The 17690-nt window shown below is 33.3% G+C and overlaps 2 protein-coding genes across 4 annotated transcripts; one reads left to right on the top strand and one right to left on the bottom strand.

Moving 5' to 3' along the window:
• The first annotated feature begins 7799 nt into the window (after positions 1–7799).
• Positions 7800–12129, top strand: LOC124302521 (S-formylglutathione hydrolase). The gene is made up of 5 exons (XM_046758775.1): positions 7800–8055; positions 8592–8662; positions 9907–10284; positions 11393–11618; positions 11886–12129. The coding sequence occupies exons 2-5, from the start codon at positions 8592–8594 to the stop codon at positions 12066–12068; spliced, it is 858 nt and encodes a 285-aa protein (XP_046614731.1). The 5' UTR covers positions 7800–8055; the 3' UTR covers positions 12069–12129.
• A 429-nt stretch (positions 12130–12558) lies between these two features.
• LOC124302517 (presenilins-associated rhomboid-like protein, mitochondrial) lies at positions 12559–17570 on the bottom strand. 3 transcript variants are annotated; one of them, XM_046758768.1, is made up of 8 exons: positions 17097–17570; positions 16841–17027; positions 15268–15369; positions 14888–15053; positions 13544–13764; positions 13354–13455; positions 13112–13209; positions 12559–13047 (listed from the first exon to the last, which is right to left on the bottom strand). In XM_046758768.1, exons 1-8 carry the CDS (start codon positions 17126–17128, stop codon positions 12948–12950), a joined length of 1008 nt encoding a protein of 335 aa, XP_046614724.1. In that variant the 5' UTR covers positions 17129–17570; the 3' UTR covers positions 12559–12947. The 3 variants fall into 3 exon arrangements, with proteins under 3 accessions (XP_046614724.1, XP_046614725.1, XP_046614723.1); XM_046758769.1 differs by having other exon boundaries at positions 17282–17568; XM_046758767.1 differs by having other exon boundaries at positions 17126–17568.
• Between the last annotated feature and the right edge of the window lie 120 nt (positions 17571–17690).

Below are 17690 nucleotides of genomic sequence, written 5' to 3' on the forward strand. Positions count from 1 at the left end.
CTAGCTTATTCCTTGGGCGATATCTTTCGTTTTAATCTTTATTCATATTTTAAAAATTTTTCTTGGCTGATGAGGTTTCTTTTTTTCATTTGTATTTAATTGATCCTACGGAAGCGGCGATGATGAGCTGGTGATGACAACATTTGCTTAAGGGAAAATGTGCTAAGGGACAAGCCTGCAGTAGCCAACAGAAGTGCAGATCTCACGGTTTTACGATCAACGCCACCACTGCTGTACGTTGATGTGCTAGCACTCTGAAAAATATGAAAAAAGGAAATAATCACGATTAATCTATCTGTCTTAGGTGTAGACTTGCAGTGGTGAGAAATTGAGTAGGGCAGTATATGTCTGGAATTTTTCGGCGGTAAAGATCACAAAAGTTTACAGGGTAAAATGGTCTTTTCAGGCTTGTGTGCGTAGAGTTAGGATGCTAAGTGTCGATTTCTTGGCACACGATTTGTGTGAAGTGAAAAGCTATCACTTTACACACATGCGCGTAAAAGTTCACTTTCAATCAGAAATCGGCACTATACACACAAATTTGACTCAGAAGGGTCGAAAAATATTCTATGCTCATTCGGTTGTGAACTTTTTGCACTCTTGGAATCGGAGCGATAGTCGTGCGAAAAAGTTCGCTTTATGCCCTTGTTGCATAGGTACTATAATCCACGAAATTGAAGTCCGTATCACGTCAATGTATTGATGTATTCTTAGGAAAACTTATTATTTTTCAACTTGATATAGATTATCCAAATTGCGGTATATTGCAATACAGCAAAACGTACATATATTTTACAATGGTGTCACGTAACCGATAAAGTATTTACGAAACTGGAATAAGTTTTCTAAAAACTATAAATAAATTTGCAATTTTTTCGTAAAATGATCAATGTACTGTCAGTGCGCTCTAATCAGCTAGGAGTAAATAAAAGTCGTACAAATTTTTCAAGTGCGACGTGGATTTTGAGATTATGTTTAGGATGTTTTTCAATTATTGATTCATACGACGATTTTTTGGTCAGAGCTGACCAGAGCGCACTTCCTTATACCAGAACGACCATATTATTATATATATATGTAAAAAAAAAAATTCAAACCGAACCCATGCTTTACGAAATAACGGGTTGGATTCTCGTAAATACACGTAAACTTAAGGGGATGGTATAGCCAGTTTTTATCGACCGAGTAAAATTTCACTTCATTTTGACCGTTACTCACGCTTACCCATAACTGACACAAAAAAGCTGCAGATAGCGCCATTCTACATGCAATAGCTAATACAAATGTTCAGAAAAAGTTTTCTTCTCCGCAATAATGATACTAAGAAATGTATTTCTGTAATTGAGCTGCCACTTATTATGGGAATGCAGTTTTTGATCTTATACTAACAGGTACAACACGTATATAATAAATTTCTTGGAATGATTGTTGCGTAAAACAAAACTTTTTACGGATACTTGTATACGGCCTGTAGAATTAGACTGACTACAAAATTTTCACATCAGTGAAATCGTTGATTACCAATGTTTTATGAACGTTCCATCGGCCAAAGTTACCACATTAGGTCCCAAATGTTATGTAATGTCTTGGTCGTAAACCGTGTCGAAAAACCATCGGAGTGCATTGTTAAGAAAGAAAAATTGTTCTTTAAAAAATTTTATAGATTAAGTTTTTGGTTCTTTTACGTTGAATAAAGTCCATTTTAAATGAATTCAGTGTGATCCAATTGATATGAAGGAAGTCGAACGAATGTATCGAAGTCCGTTTCATTCGTGTCACGCTTTGTAATGATTAACGTAAAGTAATTTATATTTACGAAATCCGTATTATATATTTAATTTACCTGGTTGAGTGATAGCCGAAAAGCATATAATGTAGATCTTGTTAAATGCATCTCGTGATTTCGGATGACACGCTGCTACCCGGCACCCTGAAACAGTAAAAATACAGAACACTCAGTTTTACCTGAACAAAAATATCACCCTTTTATAAGATATAAATATTCAGTTTATCGATAGATTGATAATACTTTTGTATTATAATTATTCAGAGTTCAACTGTGTATACTTGTTTTTAAAATTTTTGTGTTCCGACTTTAACTAGTGATCGTACAGACTCACTCTATTTTTTACGTATCGTTTCATGTTTATTTTCCGTAGTAATAAATGTGCTACTGCACACGAGCAATTTCGCCAACTATATTTCGCCAATAAACTTCTAGAAGGTGTTTCTTTGCCCCAAAATATCGAGTTTCTGATGTATAGTTTCATTCGTTGTGCTGATCTTTACTCCGGTTAAAACTGATTATTTTAGCAGTTCAATGAGTGGAATGCCCTAATAAACGAAAAATGTTGTGTATTTTTGCCAGAAATATTAATTTACACAGATTTAAGTGTAAACATATGTATTATTATTTCAGAACCATAGTGAAGTATAATCTGCGAATTTTCGATAACCTGCACGTGCTTTTTCGTATTATCAATTATGTACTAAAGCCCCTATCAATTACGTACTAAATCAATCAATTAAATGAAAGATAATTAACGATGTTCGAGTGACATACATTCTAATCTTATATAGGTACTGCAACTTTTACGAATTAAAAGTGCTGTTGTACTCATAATGGAAATAGTCGAGGAGCAATTTAGTTTTTTTAAACTTCCACAGCTAGTAGATTACTAAACAATTTAATCATATTGTTCAACTAAAATTACATCGTACCAATGGTAATTTTTTTTTTTTTTTTGTAAACCCATTTTGTTTCGAAATTATGCTCTGTAGAACAAATTTGAACGGGAATAATCTCAAATTCTCCGCCTGTGATAAGAATTCTTTCTGGGATAGTCATGTTAAAGCGGTGAACTTTTATGAGAATACGAAATTTCCTAAGTGTATAAATTTACCCGAAAATTTATTCATTTAACTATCAAAATTCAACAACAATTCATTCATAAACAGGTGATGAAAGGTTATAAAATGACGTAACAATATTGAACAGAGTCTTCAGATTATAAGTAAGAATGGCTGTGCATTCCATTTAAAAAAAAAGGAATCATGTCTCCGGAAAAATGCTCCAACCCAATATGACCTTTTCTGATAAGCTTCGTTATATATGCCACTCCTACAAATATTACCAGCAAAACATACTATTAACCAAATTTTATCCAGAGGATGGTATAATTATTTGGCATTTTCAATTCGGAAACATCATTACAGAATAAAATATATCACTGAAAAAATAAAAGAACTAATTTCAAATTGCCGATAGAGTCAAGGAGTTTGTATTTTTTTAAATGTTGGAATTACGAGGTAAAAGTTAGAGACAATAAAGTCCAATACCGTGCCTCCAAAGCTTTGTAACAGAAGAATACGATAAATCTTGCACTCTACGATTATTTCTGTTAAATTCTCACGTGATTTATTGCAAGACTTTTTTAACCTATTGTTATGTGTTCTTCCAATATTCTGTTGTATTGAGTATATAAATAGTATAAAATAATACAAAGAAACCGTAAAAACAATATTCTTCACATTACTTTTTACAACTCTACAAATCAATTCCAGTTAGTGAAATTACTATCAGTATCTATGATCAAAATATTTTGTCGTTAATTATACTCTTTTTTCATAAGATAGTTTCTTCATTTCTGATATAATTGTTTCCTATTGCATTATTTTATTAATTTTATAGTAATTTCTACAAAACTTTTTACAAACATCGTATGAACAGTATCGAAGTGCGTCGAATTTTTTCAATATAAGGAAAATAAAAAAAAATACAAAAAAAGGAAACATGTTAATTTTTATCCCCATCACTTACGGGTAAAGTTGTGCAAATTTCAGATTTTTTCATTAAACCGTTTCCGAAATTGACGCGGGAGTTCTGAAAAGATCGAATAACTCGGGGAAATTTTTCTAACAACCTTTTTTTCGGAAACTAGTCGTCTGAAAACGTAATGATTCACTGAAATTGGAAGAAGTTATTTTCGACTGAAGAAAATACTTTTTCTATATCACGTAAGCGAAAAAAATCATTCAAGAATATTATTTGCTGTAGAAAAAAAAAAGATCCATAACAGTACGCCAAAGATGCGTCGATGAACAAAGCAAGATATTTAAAGAAGTCAAAGTATAATCACATTCTAATCTTTTGGCGCCTACAGAACTATCTATATTCGCAATGGACATATTAGCTGCAAACAATAAGTTATGGTTGTAGATACTCGGGGCTGCAACTTTTTTCCGATAGCTCGATACGCGATGTAATAAATAGTCCAGCGCCATTGCAATAAACGGATCACAATTTGCGTTTTATACACATGGCAAAGTCCATTTACGTTCCCTTACACTCTGTTCGAGATGGATTGTAACGAAATCAAAATTATGTACAAAGATCATGTCTCAATTTAAACGTCTGAAAATTTTCAACGAACACCTGGTAATAATACATTTATAACAATATGTAAAACTGCACCACTTATCGATGCGTAATCGAACTTCGAATTATTAGGTACGTGCAAGAAGGTCATTGGACACGTTGTTTAAATAGCGTTTCTGTGGTCTGACGTAGCACAATGCCATGAGATTGAACAAGTCTATAATTACTCAAGTGCAATATTCAGTTCATACTTATGTACAGATCGCAGAGACGCCTTGAGATTCAAATTAGGAAATGGCAAGCCGTGATGTTTTTCGTTAATGCATTGTTAAAAGATCTTCTTACTTCGAAGAGTTGGACAGAGTCGACCAGCGAGCACTCATGAATTTACATACACTGTGTAGTCGCAGCTTTAGTCGGTTGTAGATGATTGCGACAAAGTGCACGTGCGTTATATACTCAAGTTGCACTATTTTTAGTTGCAATGCTAATTCAAGCCAAATCTTATAGCGTTATTCGAAACAAACAAAATCCGTTTACGAATCTACATTCAATCCGCAGTTCTCTCTACCTTGGCTTTGTTAACACTAAAGATTGTGTGCTTTATAGTTAGCAGCCTGCGGTTCTGTTCTCTACCCCACTGCGCCCGATTCACATCTAGAAGTTAAATTTAGGGAGACAGGATTGGAGCCGGCCTTTAGAAAGTAGCTCGGAAATGTCTTTGAATTTGAACTTGAGGACGTCTGCATTCGTGTGGGCGGGCTTGCTTGTATTATAATACTTATACAGTATAGAAAACTACACATAACCAGAAATTATAATTTGTCCAGTTTAAAATTGACAGCTCCAAATAGGAGATCTGGCGTGCCAGCTATTCAAGAATTGCATAATACTGTAACATAAATTTGTAATAATGATACCAAGAATAACAACAACGATAGTAATGATAGATTAAGATAGTATGTAAGCTGTAGAAACTTAAATGCAATATAATAATTTTTACCAAGATATAATACAGCCTTTTTTTTACGATTTTACGTCAGATTATATGCAAATAGAAAATTTGAAACTATTCTAAAAATATTTGAATTTCGTATAGGAAAATTTTATGTTTCGTTTCCTTTGAGTCTCAGAATCGTACGTAATTTACGTATAATCAAAATAGATTTTCGTGGTAAAAAACTAACAAATTAAAGCTTACTAATGATCAACAGCAATCTGAAGCATCAAAAAATATGCAATGTAGAAACAAGGATGATTTCACTCATAATGTATTATTTGTGAAAACTGGAGGCAAGTTTGATACAGTGTGCTGGCAATGACGTTACGCAATTGATACTTGAGAAAGGAAAAAATTACCATAAACAATAAGTATTTTATTGGCAAACTAGATCGTGATGAAGAGGACAGTGATTGTTAAGAATAAATTGCGATCTATTTCAGGTTCAAAGAGCAGTGTGACATGTTGTTTATTTGAGAAATCAATCTTATCAATCTCTGCATTCAAAATTAACTTATCATTACATGAAAATGACGTTTCGACCGATATACTCTTCAAATAAACATTGCAGTTACATCAGTAATATTCACGATGATGCTGAAACGAGCTATAGATTCACAAAATGTTTTTGATGGAAAAATCAGTCGAGTGGCGTGTTAACATTCTGATACTTACACGCTGATACAAATAGTGTGATCATAAAAAACAATATGTACAAAAACTCTCTGAGAAATCAGCAGCTCTAGTGGCTAGCTTTAGCCTCATCAGATATTCTTTCTCTGATTTCAACTCAGGTTTTGCATATCTGATTTCACCCGGAATATTCAGTATCTTCTAGAATTACATAGAATAAATGTTGTGTACTATGATACAATACTTTTTGCTTGTCCCAGCCTTGAATGACAATAAAAGTTGGTACAATTCATTTCCTGATCCTCTAGTTGTGAATGATTGTCAAAAATTGGCTTACAAGTTTATTTTGTACACATCTTAAGATATTGCAATACATCTAGTAACAGTTAATTCGTGCCACTTTCAAACCCAAATATTTCAATTTGGCAATATTTAAAGAAAAGTTAAAAAAAAACTCTATTTCTCATAGATCTCCTTTGTGAATCCAATTATTTGATAGCTGACATATGATTTAGCTTGAGTATTGCCCTAAGAAGCTTCCTACAAGATTTCATAGAGTTGATCATTTCAATAGTACCTACTTTATAACGTTTTTCTGGTTTCATTAAAAAAAAAAAATTATTTTCAGTCTTATCTCACTTGTCTCCACCAGATTCATTCACTCAACTATTTCTAAGCATGATTCGGTGAGATTTATAATTCTTTTGACGATATTTTTGATATTTTAGTGGAAATTTTTATGTAAAATTGAATCTTCATCACGATGTACTAATCCATCATTCGGCCAAAATATCGGGAAAAAAGTACCACGATATTGGACCAATTTGAGACATACTTTTGACATGTGGCCCTGACTTGAGTCTGAAAAAGAAGCTTGGTATTTTCGTATGACAACCCATGAGTTTTTGATGGTGATACAGCGTAACACTTTCCCAAAATGAACACCTATTTAAATGGCATATTTTCACAAGAAAGTACAATCCAGGAACAGTTTTGAGTTGATATAAAATTATTGTGCACGCATTTGGCTAGTCCCCAATCGAGAATAGGGAAAAACAGTTTTTGAATGCTTCAACGTAACAGAATAGAATTTTGTTTAAGAGTAATGGGTCACAGCGCATAAGATATATCTCGCATGCAATAGCTAGTTGGCGGTCGTTAGTTGCGTGTACAGGTTACAGTGATACAGTAGCAAGTTAGATAATCTCGCCTAATTTTAACAATTTTTCTTTTACGCTATACCCTGTGGGAGGCGCCAGAAATCCGCGTATTACGTAAAATTTCCAATAGGATGAAAGACCACTAACCTTCTCACGCGGGACGTGTCGACGGAAGAGAATTAGTTATGTCCTCGAGGCGGTATTCACTATCTGCATGCACGTCAAGCAGACGCCGGTTTCACACACAACTACTAATGTATGTGCACCTTGAATCGCTCGATAAAGCAGCAGTAGCGCAGGTCGTTCTGCCATCTGTTAGGTACTTGGCGCACCATTTTTTTTTGCGAATTACGATGTGACGTATGTCAAGATTACGGTCTTATAGCAGGTCTGGCACTCCATTTTTTGATGGGGGGGATGTAACTTACAATTGGTGTGAGCAGCCAGAAGAAATCTAATATGTGGTTCGCTACGGATTGGGCATTCACACGTGATACGTTTTCCTCCACGAATGCTCACATAGATATGCATACTTAAATATATATTCATATACTACATACACATATTGTACCGATAAATATACTTATTCATATTAGTGTAGTCACGCATGAGCCGAAAGCATGGTAGCAGTATGGTTAGATAGCAGTTACGTAATTCTGACGCTATCTGCCGAAACGTTCTAGGCAATGATAAAAAACACGCCCGCCATTGGTGGACTAGCCGCGGCTGAGTTGTTGCCGGGTTGAATACTAACATCCACAATTCTCCGTCGATCAGTCCGTTTAGTAACCGAACTTGGTTCGCGTTCTGTACCTTACTGCATTCATTTGCCAAAAATTCAATCAACTGAAAGATACCTGACCGAAGATAACACCGGCTTCAAGGTAATTTTTAAAAATAATACAGCTACTGCGAATAAACTTTGTAGCTCTGAATTTGCGTTTATTTTATTTTTGGCCTTTATTTTATATATACCACTTTGCTTCCTGACGAAGAGGTTATATCGGTTAATTGCCTGCAATATTATAAAATCCGCGTCAATGTCCACAGACCATATAAGTTGGTTCTATTGTTTATTTCGGATACTGAATATGTATAAGTTTCTTTTTATCCCCGTACGAAAATTCACGAAATTTAGAAGACCCCTTTATTCTTGTATTATTGGAGTTGATCCCTTCTTCGGTGAATTGGCTGGATTAGGAAATGATGTCGCAATTCTATAGTTTATCAGTTTAGCATAGGTCAATTAACTGATGTGACTTTAGATAGCATTTAATTATATAATTTTTAGCTGCCTTCTACATGTATTTTGTCAGAATTCGATTGACCACTGAAAATAACCATATTTGTGTTTCATTCAAACATTGTTAGTGTCTAAAAGTTTTTTTATTAAGCAAATTATCTTTTTCCACATTTACAGATGCCTGAGATCACATTAGTATCCCAAAATAAGAGTTTTGGTGGATGGCAAAAGGTCTTCACCCATGACAGGTACATACTTTGATCATCCGAGATCTAAATGATATTTTTTTTTTTATAGAAAAGGAGATTTCCGTATATAAACTTTTATATTACTCATCATTGAGTAACTTGTTTCCAAAAATATATTTAGGTTTCGATCTGTTAATATTAATGTAATCATTGTTGTCACAAACTTTGTCCATGTAAAATTAAGCCATTAGATGCTTAACAGAATATAGAACATCCATAAATACACATATTTTGTTGTTTTTTACATTCTGGCAAAAAATGTTCACCACTTGTCTTTACTTTGTAATATTCAAAGGTATGCCATATATCTCTGACATGTTATAATTTCTTGTGAGCAGTTAGAGAAAGAAAAAGTACATATAATATCATGTATTTCCCCTAACCAACTATAACTTCACTAGAAATTAGTCTTCCAGTGACGTTTTCTCCCCTTAAAATATTCATTTAGTAATGCAAAAGCTGTTCAAAATAAAATTACAGGATATTGCAAAAGAAATGAACTGTTATATTACAGTAATTATGATGTCAATCAATTAATTGTTTTTAAAGTATTAAAACATTTGTCTACAAGTCCATTTTTATTTACTAAAGTATGGTAATGTGAACAAAAATTCTTTCTTCTTTTTATTAGATTTGAAGGTTTGGTTCCTCTTTAAAAATCATAGATAATTGCGCATAATGTAGTCTGATAAATACTGATCCACAATAAAGTTGAACACAAATCTGCAATCATGACATCTAATAGTGTGTTGGGATTTAGAAAATGATACCGACAGAAATTTATAATTGTGGTTGCCAAGCAGTCTTTAACCATTTTTATTTTGAACCACTACCGAACAATTTGGTTCCAGGTACAAATTAAAAATGAAAGCTTTATAGTTGCAAAGTGAAAATCTGGTATGGGTTACTATTCTTTTCGATTATAGTCAATCATATTATATTTTGTTGTAGCTATCACCATAAGTTGATGTTGGTGCAACAATGAATTGATGTCAAGGCCTTATGAAAAATGTAGTTTACTAAAAACACACATTACATTTTGCAACACCCAGATATCGATAGTTGACAACCATAATCGCATCAAACAATTACTTGCATCATATTTTATTGTAATTCCATCAATATTCAACCGTTATTTGTGACAATACGCATTTAATTTTCTAGGAACCATGACAAATAAAACTCTATACAACGGACCAAGATGTGTATCTTTTTTTTTAACAAAAAATGAATTTTTCTTTCAGTGTGGAGTTAAAATGTAAAATGAGGTTTGGTGTCTATCTACCACCACAAACAGAACAAGGCCCAGTTCCAGTTATTTATTGGCTGTCTGGTTTAGAGTGTACTGAAGCAAATTTTATTCAAAAAGGAGCAGCACAAAAGTACGCAGCTCAGTATGGTGTCATAATTGTTGCACCTGACACTAGTCCCCGTGGACTTAACATCCCAGGAGAAGATGATGACTGGGATTTTGGAACAGGTGCCGGATTCTACGTTGATGCAACAAACGAACCATGGAAAAATAACTACAGAATGTATTCCTACGTTACAAAGGAATTACCGGCATTAATAAATGAAAAGTTTCCAGCCATCCCTGATCGAAAGTCTATAGCAGGTCATAGGTAACGTTGCAATCACAGCTTAGTAAAAAAAAAAAAAAAAAAACTCGACGTGATATTTGATAAAATATAAGCCCATGTTGAATGGAATACTAAAGGTTGAATATCCATCGATATTTTCAACTTGTCCAGTTTTTTTAACGATTCTTCTGCTTGCAATAAAATTGACATATATTTAATAAAAGAAATTCCGAATCCATATTTTCAAGTTCACAATATCACCTCAAATTTTAAATTTAACACACATGTTCTTTTAGCGGTTCTGTCTTTAGAAGTAATGAAAATAACCCAAAAAACGAAAAAGCTGTGATATAGGTATGAAATACCTTTTAAATTTAGATAAAATAATTATTTTTCTCATCTATTTGGTCGTGAATCTAAATGACTGAATTGTATAACATTATGTTTTGTCATTACCTGTCATCTTTAGAATTTGAGAAAATAACTAGTTGTATCCATTCAATAACTGTAAAAAATGAACCTATGATAGATCCTATTTAAAGAATTCAATCTCCCTGTCTATTAATGCAACATCGTGAGGTTGTTTAATTTTTTATAAAGGACTATTAAATCTATTACAGGTTGAAAACTGGTGATGTAATGTAGAATTGGAATGAAAAAAATCATAGTTTTCTAGAATCCTTAAGTTGGCAGTCAATATTAAGAGAAAACGTCAAAGAATTTCACTGGTTAGATTTACAATCAAATGGATATAAAAAAATAGTTATATTGCACTAATTACAAGAGTATTTCATGTTGCTTCCAATGTCGCTGTGTTTGTTAGACTATCTGCATTAAGTTCAGAAATATAACCACTAAAAAGCCTATATAAAAACTAAAGATCATATTCTGAATTTGGAAATATGTAGTTGAATTTTTTTTATTAAAATACATGCCTCATGTTTTTGTTAGAAGAATGTGTGAAAAGTTGAAATTAGTGATATTTCAAGGGGGTTTAGTTTCACATGGAATGACTTTCACGTTGTGAAACCATTTTCATAACTTCAAAGTGCTTTTGTAATATTAATCAAAGTGTGATTAAAATAACAAAGTAATGAAGATGGTTTTAAATACATGCATATAATAATACACACATATTATTGTTTTCCAGTATGGGTGGACATGGAGCATTTATCGCTGTTCTGAAAAACCCAGGCCTATACAGATCAGTCTCTGCAATGTCACCGATTTGTAATCCTATAAATTGCCCATGGGGAAAAAAGGCTTTTAATGGATATTTAGGTGGCGTGGAAGGAGATAGTAAATGGAAAGATTGGGATTCTACTGAACTAATTAAAAAATATAATGGACCTCAACTGGATATCCTAATTGACCAGGTGAAATCTACAACATTGTCATATTGTTAAATATTAATTTTGAAAAAACAGTGTGTATGGAACGTAGTATTGTGAAAAAATTGAAAATTTCACAGTGAGTTCAAGCACCTTTCACAAATGAAACAAAACTAAAAATCTCCCAGTAAAATATAGGACATTTCTGAAGCAGTTAAGTATGTGACTAAAAGAAATCTGGTCATATGAAAACACATTGAAATATTGAAAAAGTCGTGTAAACAATAAGATAAAATTGAAATGTTGTTTCAGGGTACAAACGATAATTTCTTGACAAAATCGCAATTATTACCTGAAAACTTGGTGGCTGCAGCTAAGGAATCTGGAGTGGCTGTTAATCTGAGGCTACAAGAAGGTTACGACCACAGTTACTACTTCATATCAACATTTATTGAAGATCACATCAAACATCACGCCAAGTACTTGAAAGCTTGATTGAGTTAACTTAGGTGAAACTCGAAATAAGAAAAATTTTATACAAATAAAAATCTGATACAAAACGTGCTTCATTTTAGTGTCAATGAAACCCTCGTTCCCGTATGGCGTAAATACTGACAGAAATTGTATGAAAAATATATTTTACATCAGCGTGTTTAACGTTTTCATACTCTAATTATATGAGACGTACTTATGTATGTTTTGTACTTCATAAAACGTTCTTGGTTGAAATGTAAGTAGGTTTTCTAATTTCTTTCCATATCATTTTCCAATATATCAGACAAGCATGTAATATGTAACCTGTAATGTAATATCTATTTTCCCATGTCTATAGATGCATTTGTAAAAATAATATTAAATGTCACATAAAACTCCATAGCTCAGCAGAATTCATAGGATTTTCAAGATTCGGCAAATCCCAAGAGATAATCTCAACCAAACAAATAAAAAAATTTCTCTACATGTCATTTTAAACCCAAATGACAAATTACGCTGTTTCTATTCATCTCTTTGAGATGCGTCTCTTCATTCATATTTCTTATTGTTAGATACATCTTTTTTTTTTCTTGGTAGCACCCGTAGATTTCTATACCTATCTTATTGATGTAGTTGAGATTCACTATTGGAGTCATGACTCATTATTACTAACTAAAAATTATTCTAAATGTTGCAGATAATGATGTTTCAACAAAGAATCAGATTTGAATTTTTTTCCTATAGCAGGGGACAGAAAAGTAATAACAAAGTAATAACTTTCATTATAAATATTTGCTTATAAATTGTCTAGTTTTTTTTCACATTGTTCGTCTTACATCCTTCATATAAATACTTTACAAAATCGTAATATAGAATTAATTTCATTATGTGGAGAGCGTATCATGAGCGAGACCGAGGTGGTCCTCTGAATTCGTGCCAAAAAGTTAAAATCGGTTCACGCTTCTGCCATATATATGCGTTGCCCCATTTCTGCCAGAATCTGTTTAAATAATGCAAATTTACAAATATGATTGACTGAACCGTTCAAGAACAGATATACTCACATTCCCCATGCTGCACCTCCTAAATGTGCTGCATGATCAAAAAACTGCCACTTCATTATGCACCCTATCGTATCAAGGCAGACCATTGCCTTAATAGCCTGTGAAGAACATAGACAGCTATTGTGAAATAAGTTTTGCATTTCAGTGATGAGACTCCATACTTTGCAAAAATAGGGTAGTTTCTTAATTAACAACGATTGCGGTAACTTAATTTACAAAATGAGTATAATTTCAGTACACACCGAATCAGCCGTGAATGTATACATTGGAAGAAAAATAATGCTGAGTCGTGAGTCAGGATACTGTGTGCAGGCAAAGCTCAGAATTCCCATTATGGCTCCTGACTTAAACGAATCAGATATGTTAGATCATCTGCTGCTCAATTGACATATTTATAGAAATAAAGTAATGGAAATATCAAGAACAACTCACAGCTCCAAGAGAAAGGCCTGGTCTGGAAAACACAGTCTTGTAAAAGTAACTAACAAGGTTTGACATCACACCACTGGTTAGATATAGAGCTAGAAACTGTTCCTTGCCAAGTGCTGCTACAACTGGAGAGCTAAAGCTGTTCAAAACAAACATGTTCGCAGCTAAGTGCAGGATCGTATAGTGTGAGAATGTAGATAACACCATTGGCCAACACATCGCACCTTGGGTTAAGAAGAAATAACATTATTAATGGGAATTGGATTTGAGTCAGTTCATCGCAAATATTAATATTCTGAAGATTCAGTATGTATTTTTAATTCATCAATTGAGACATCTGCATACCATTGAACAATTTTAGAGTTTGATTTCATGCATCACATTAATTGACAAAGCATTTCTTTTTTACAATCTCTTTAGGTAAACAAGTTTGTTTAATCCAGAAGTACATAGATTGGAATTCATTTATATATTTTTTTTCTCATTAGAATCAAATAATAGGAAGTCTTGTTTCTGACGATAACATCAACTATTTGGTTCAGTGATATGTTTGGCGCTGCCACGCTATCTTAAGAACTACTGAACTGATTCACTTCAAATTTGAAGGCATTATTTTTGAATAGTTATTTTTTTTGCTGCACTTTATGTGTCTAATTGTAAGCTATATTTGTGGTAGTTGATTATTATTGATCTATACTAAAAGTATCTCCCTGAAAATATATTTCCGAAACATACTTGCAGGACTTTGTACTAATATAACGCGAACCTGTGGAGCACAGAAAGTCAGAACGATGAGAGGTAATTTGTTCCAATCAAAAAGTGAAGTGGCTACTCCAAGTCTTGAGATTCAAATACGAGTTTCATATTTTTTTTTTTTTTTACATAAGAGGAATGAACATTCGTTCAGTGTGTTTTTCCTACCAGGAAAAAGCAAGTGAAATGTTATTAACTTATCCCGCTTCTCGAACAGATTTTTTTTTCCAGATCCGGTATCTTGACTAGTGTGAAATTCTTATCATTACAACTCCCATCAGAAAATCCATATGAAGAAATACATTTTTTTTATATGAAAAATGGCAGGATTCTTATAGATCTTGAAATTTAAGCCTAGACATTTTGTTCAAACTTTAAATAGTCACATTTGACAAATTAAGCCTAGCATTTTCAAATGAAAATTTTGCATAAATTCAAAAGTAATAAGGTTTGCTATTTAATATAAAAAAATTATTTTTCAACCTAATGACCATGTTCTTCAGAGACAATCGCGTGGCAAAGAAATCAGCATGATTATACACCTCTTGTATAAAAACTTTTCCCAGTTTTGACATTTTCCTGAAAAAAACTTACTGGAATTTGGATTGGAGCAAAAATATCGTAGCATGGTGCCCTGAAGAGCTGGTACACGCCATGCGCAAAATACCAAGACATTTATGAAGCAAATAGGAACAAATAGCTTTTTTCCTTCGTCTAAGCTATTCCACCAATTGTGAACCGTCGCCCTCCATCCAGTGCGCTGTATAAAGAGAGCAACAATAGGTCTATATTTTTCTGTTCACTTCATCTTCTTCACTCTGTTTTTCCAAGGAGCACACTTCCGTTATTTTTGGACATGTAAGTTGTATGTGATCTCTCGCCATGCATTTAAACATGACAAATATGTGTTCTTTGAAAAACAGAGCTCTTAATAATTTCATTATTGTATTTGGAAAATGAACAACTTTACATACTCTTACTCGAGTAAACTCGAATCGATGGATCAATCTCTGGGTGCGCGCCCTAATATTTTCATATTCCCAAATTGCTGATCCAACTATTGATGCGCTACTGAACTGTAAAAGAATAATGAAAAGAAATTGACTGTAAATTTCAAAACTCAGCAAAGCTATTTCAACTGTAAAATTATGCATATTATAGCAAATCTAGTTGCAAATGTTTTGTTGAAATATATAATTTTTTTCACGTGCGGCCAGTTAAAAATGTTTAACTTTTCCAAATTCTTGGACAATATTCAGTAGGTTGTAGTCATATCAAGTCCATAGCTCCTTTTTCAATGAATTTGTGCATGAAATACCAGCTTTGGTATGAATATCTGGCTGTCAGACATCTTGGTAATAAATACTACGCGATAGTTAAACGCAAGATCACGTATTGAGAATGACATTTTGAAATTAATTCTCTAGTTTTTAGTTTAACGATAGTAACAAAAATGACTTGATCGTATTGAATGCTATAGTTTCCGTGACGAAATTTTCAGAGAAATGTGTTAGTGGTTTAGGAGGAGTTTCAGGGTATCCAGCGTGAATGGCGTATTAATTTCCCACACATTTTCTAGTTTTCCCATAAAAAACATTAATTTTTTTTAAGACACATCTGAACTACTCTTATTGAACGAACTTGCTTTTCTTATTCAAATTCATTGCTTTATACCTATATTTTAATTATAAATGAAAATAGTCAATCTTTTTCATATTCAATTTAATTTGGCTCAGTCTCAATTATTTGATATTTCAATAATTGTTCAGCATTTCAACTCGAAAGAAATACGTCATGGTACATGGATTTGCATGAAAGAAAATCGTACCTAACAATTATTTGAATTCAGAAATATGCATTCAGTAATGTGAATTAATTTTAGTGTTCAATTATAATTATCAGCAAAATTTAACATTTCTCATTAAATTAACAAAAACTCAAGTTTCATTTATGTACTTTTTTGTACTACACATTTGTTTTCTACAGATGTAGTGTGCATTGAGTAGAATATTCGCCTTGGAGCAGTATTAAATGAAGAAATTAGTAAAATTCTAGGAACCGTGGTCGAATTTCCTGACATTCCGCTAATAGTTTCAAACTGTGTGAAATTTCCTAATCTTCCTTGGTTTTCCAGAAATTCTTTAGCGATAGATACTCTGTATCTGTTTACACTCTGAAGTATATGCTTGCTAATAAAGAAGAACTAATAATGAAAGAGGCTCAGCCTATGGATTTACATGATATAAAAACTAACATCACTTTACTGCTAGCAGAACTTGCGTCAATGAAGATTCGATCACCATCAGCTGTACAACTGTCCAACAGTGCTCAAAATTTGTAACACTAGCGAAATTTTGCAGTTCCACTAACAAATTTGTGGCTAATATTGTTGGCACGGAACAGTTTTGCAGGGTTACTCGTGAAGATTGATCAGAGTTACGGATCATGTCATATATGTTCTTTTTATTAATCATTCTCTTCGACTTTGAGCGAGAAGTTAAACTATCCAAAAATTGCGATAACTATTGTGAATAAAGAGAGAATTACCATAATAGAAAAACCAAGTGGCTTCCATAGTCTTGTGAGGTGAATAGGACCTGGTTTGGTAAGTTCACTAGTAAACGGCGATTTGGTTTGTTTGGAAGCATCGGTTACTCTTCGAAAATACCTCACATGATGCAGGGTGGTTTGCGACATGGCTTTTGGTTTGTGATACTGCACACCAGATAGTAGCCTGATTAAAGAGAGGAATCAAAATATTGTATCGGCTTCAGATGCATGACGTCACATAACCAAAATTTACCAACGATGCGGTTTTGTATTAGTGTTTACCATTTGCCCGACATGTTTCCAAAATTGAGCAACGCCTGCGTGGCCATAATTGTATAGGAAATAGTTATTCTTTCGTTCACTTTGTGTACTCTTATATCAATTTTTACTATCTTTAACTACATTGTCAATTTCATACGGAAGCCCGGTTATGCATACTTTAGTGTGAATTTCCACAATTCTTTGCCAATAGGAATGACGATAAAATAGAAGATTCGCACTCAGCGCACAACAGGCAGTGCTTTCCTGCTTTATTGGCGGTTCTATTGGTCAAGAACTCTGCAGCAAAATGCTGTGGCAGCACTTCGCCGCCCGTGAAAATTCAGGCTTAATGCAAACTTCACCGTACCACGCGTGCTTTCCAACGTTACAACGGTTTCACCATTGCACATAACCGTATATTTGACACTCTGAATTTGACAACGACTGCGTCCGTAATTCTTAGTGCATACATGCACATGTTTATATGCTGTAAGGTTCCGTTATTAACAATTATTTTCTGGCAGCACTGACAGAAGTTTTGCGTCACTCCTGCTCTACCAGATTATCAATGATACTCCGTCTCACA

Source organism: Neodiprion virginianus, chromosome 4 (assembly GCF_021901495.1).
Source record: "Neodiprion virginianus isolate iyNeoVirg1 chromosome 4, iyNeoVirg1.1, whole genome shotgun sequence".
NCBI classification, from domain to species: domain Eukaryota; kingdom Metazoa; phylum Arthropoda; class Insecta; order Hymenoptera; family Diprionidae; genus Neodiprion; species Neodiprion virginianus.

Bases quoted from the DNA above. Each gene is read 5' to 3' on its own strand.
- LOC124302521 (XM_046758775.1), top strand. From the start codon at position 8,592: ATGCCTGAGATCACATTAGTATCCCAAAATAAGAGTTTTGGTGGATGG. The intron at 10,285-11,392 runs GTAACGTTGCAA...ATTGTTTTCCAG, and splicing joins AAGTCTATAGCAGGTCATAG to TATGGGTGGACATGGAGCAT. The intron at 11,619-11,885 runs GTGAAATCTACA...ATGTTGTTTCAG, and splicing joins TGGATATCCTAATTGACCAG to GGTACAAACGATAATTTCTT.
- LOC124302517 (XM_046758767.1), bottom strand. From the start codon at position 17,172: ATGGCCACGCAGGCGTTGCTCAATTTTGGAAACATGTCGGGCAAATG. The intron at 13,210-13,353 runs GTGTGTACTGAA...TGTTCTTCACAG, and splicing joins ATACATTCACGGCTGATTCG to GCTATTAAGGCAATGGTCTG. The intron at 13,048-13,111 runs GTGAGTATATCT...TTATTTAAACAG, and splicing joins GGAGGTGCAGCATGGGGAAT to ATTCTGGCAGAAATGGGGCA.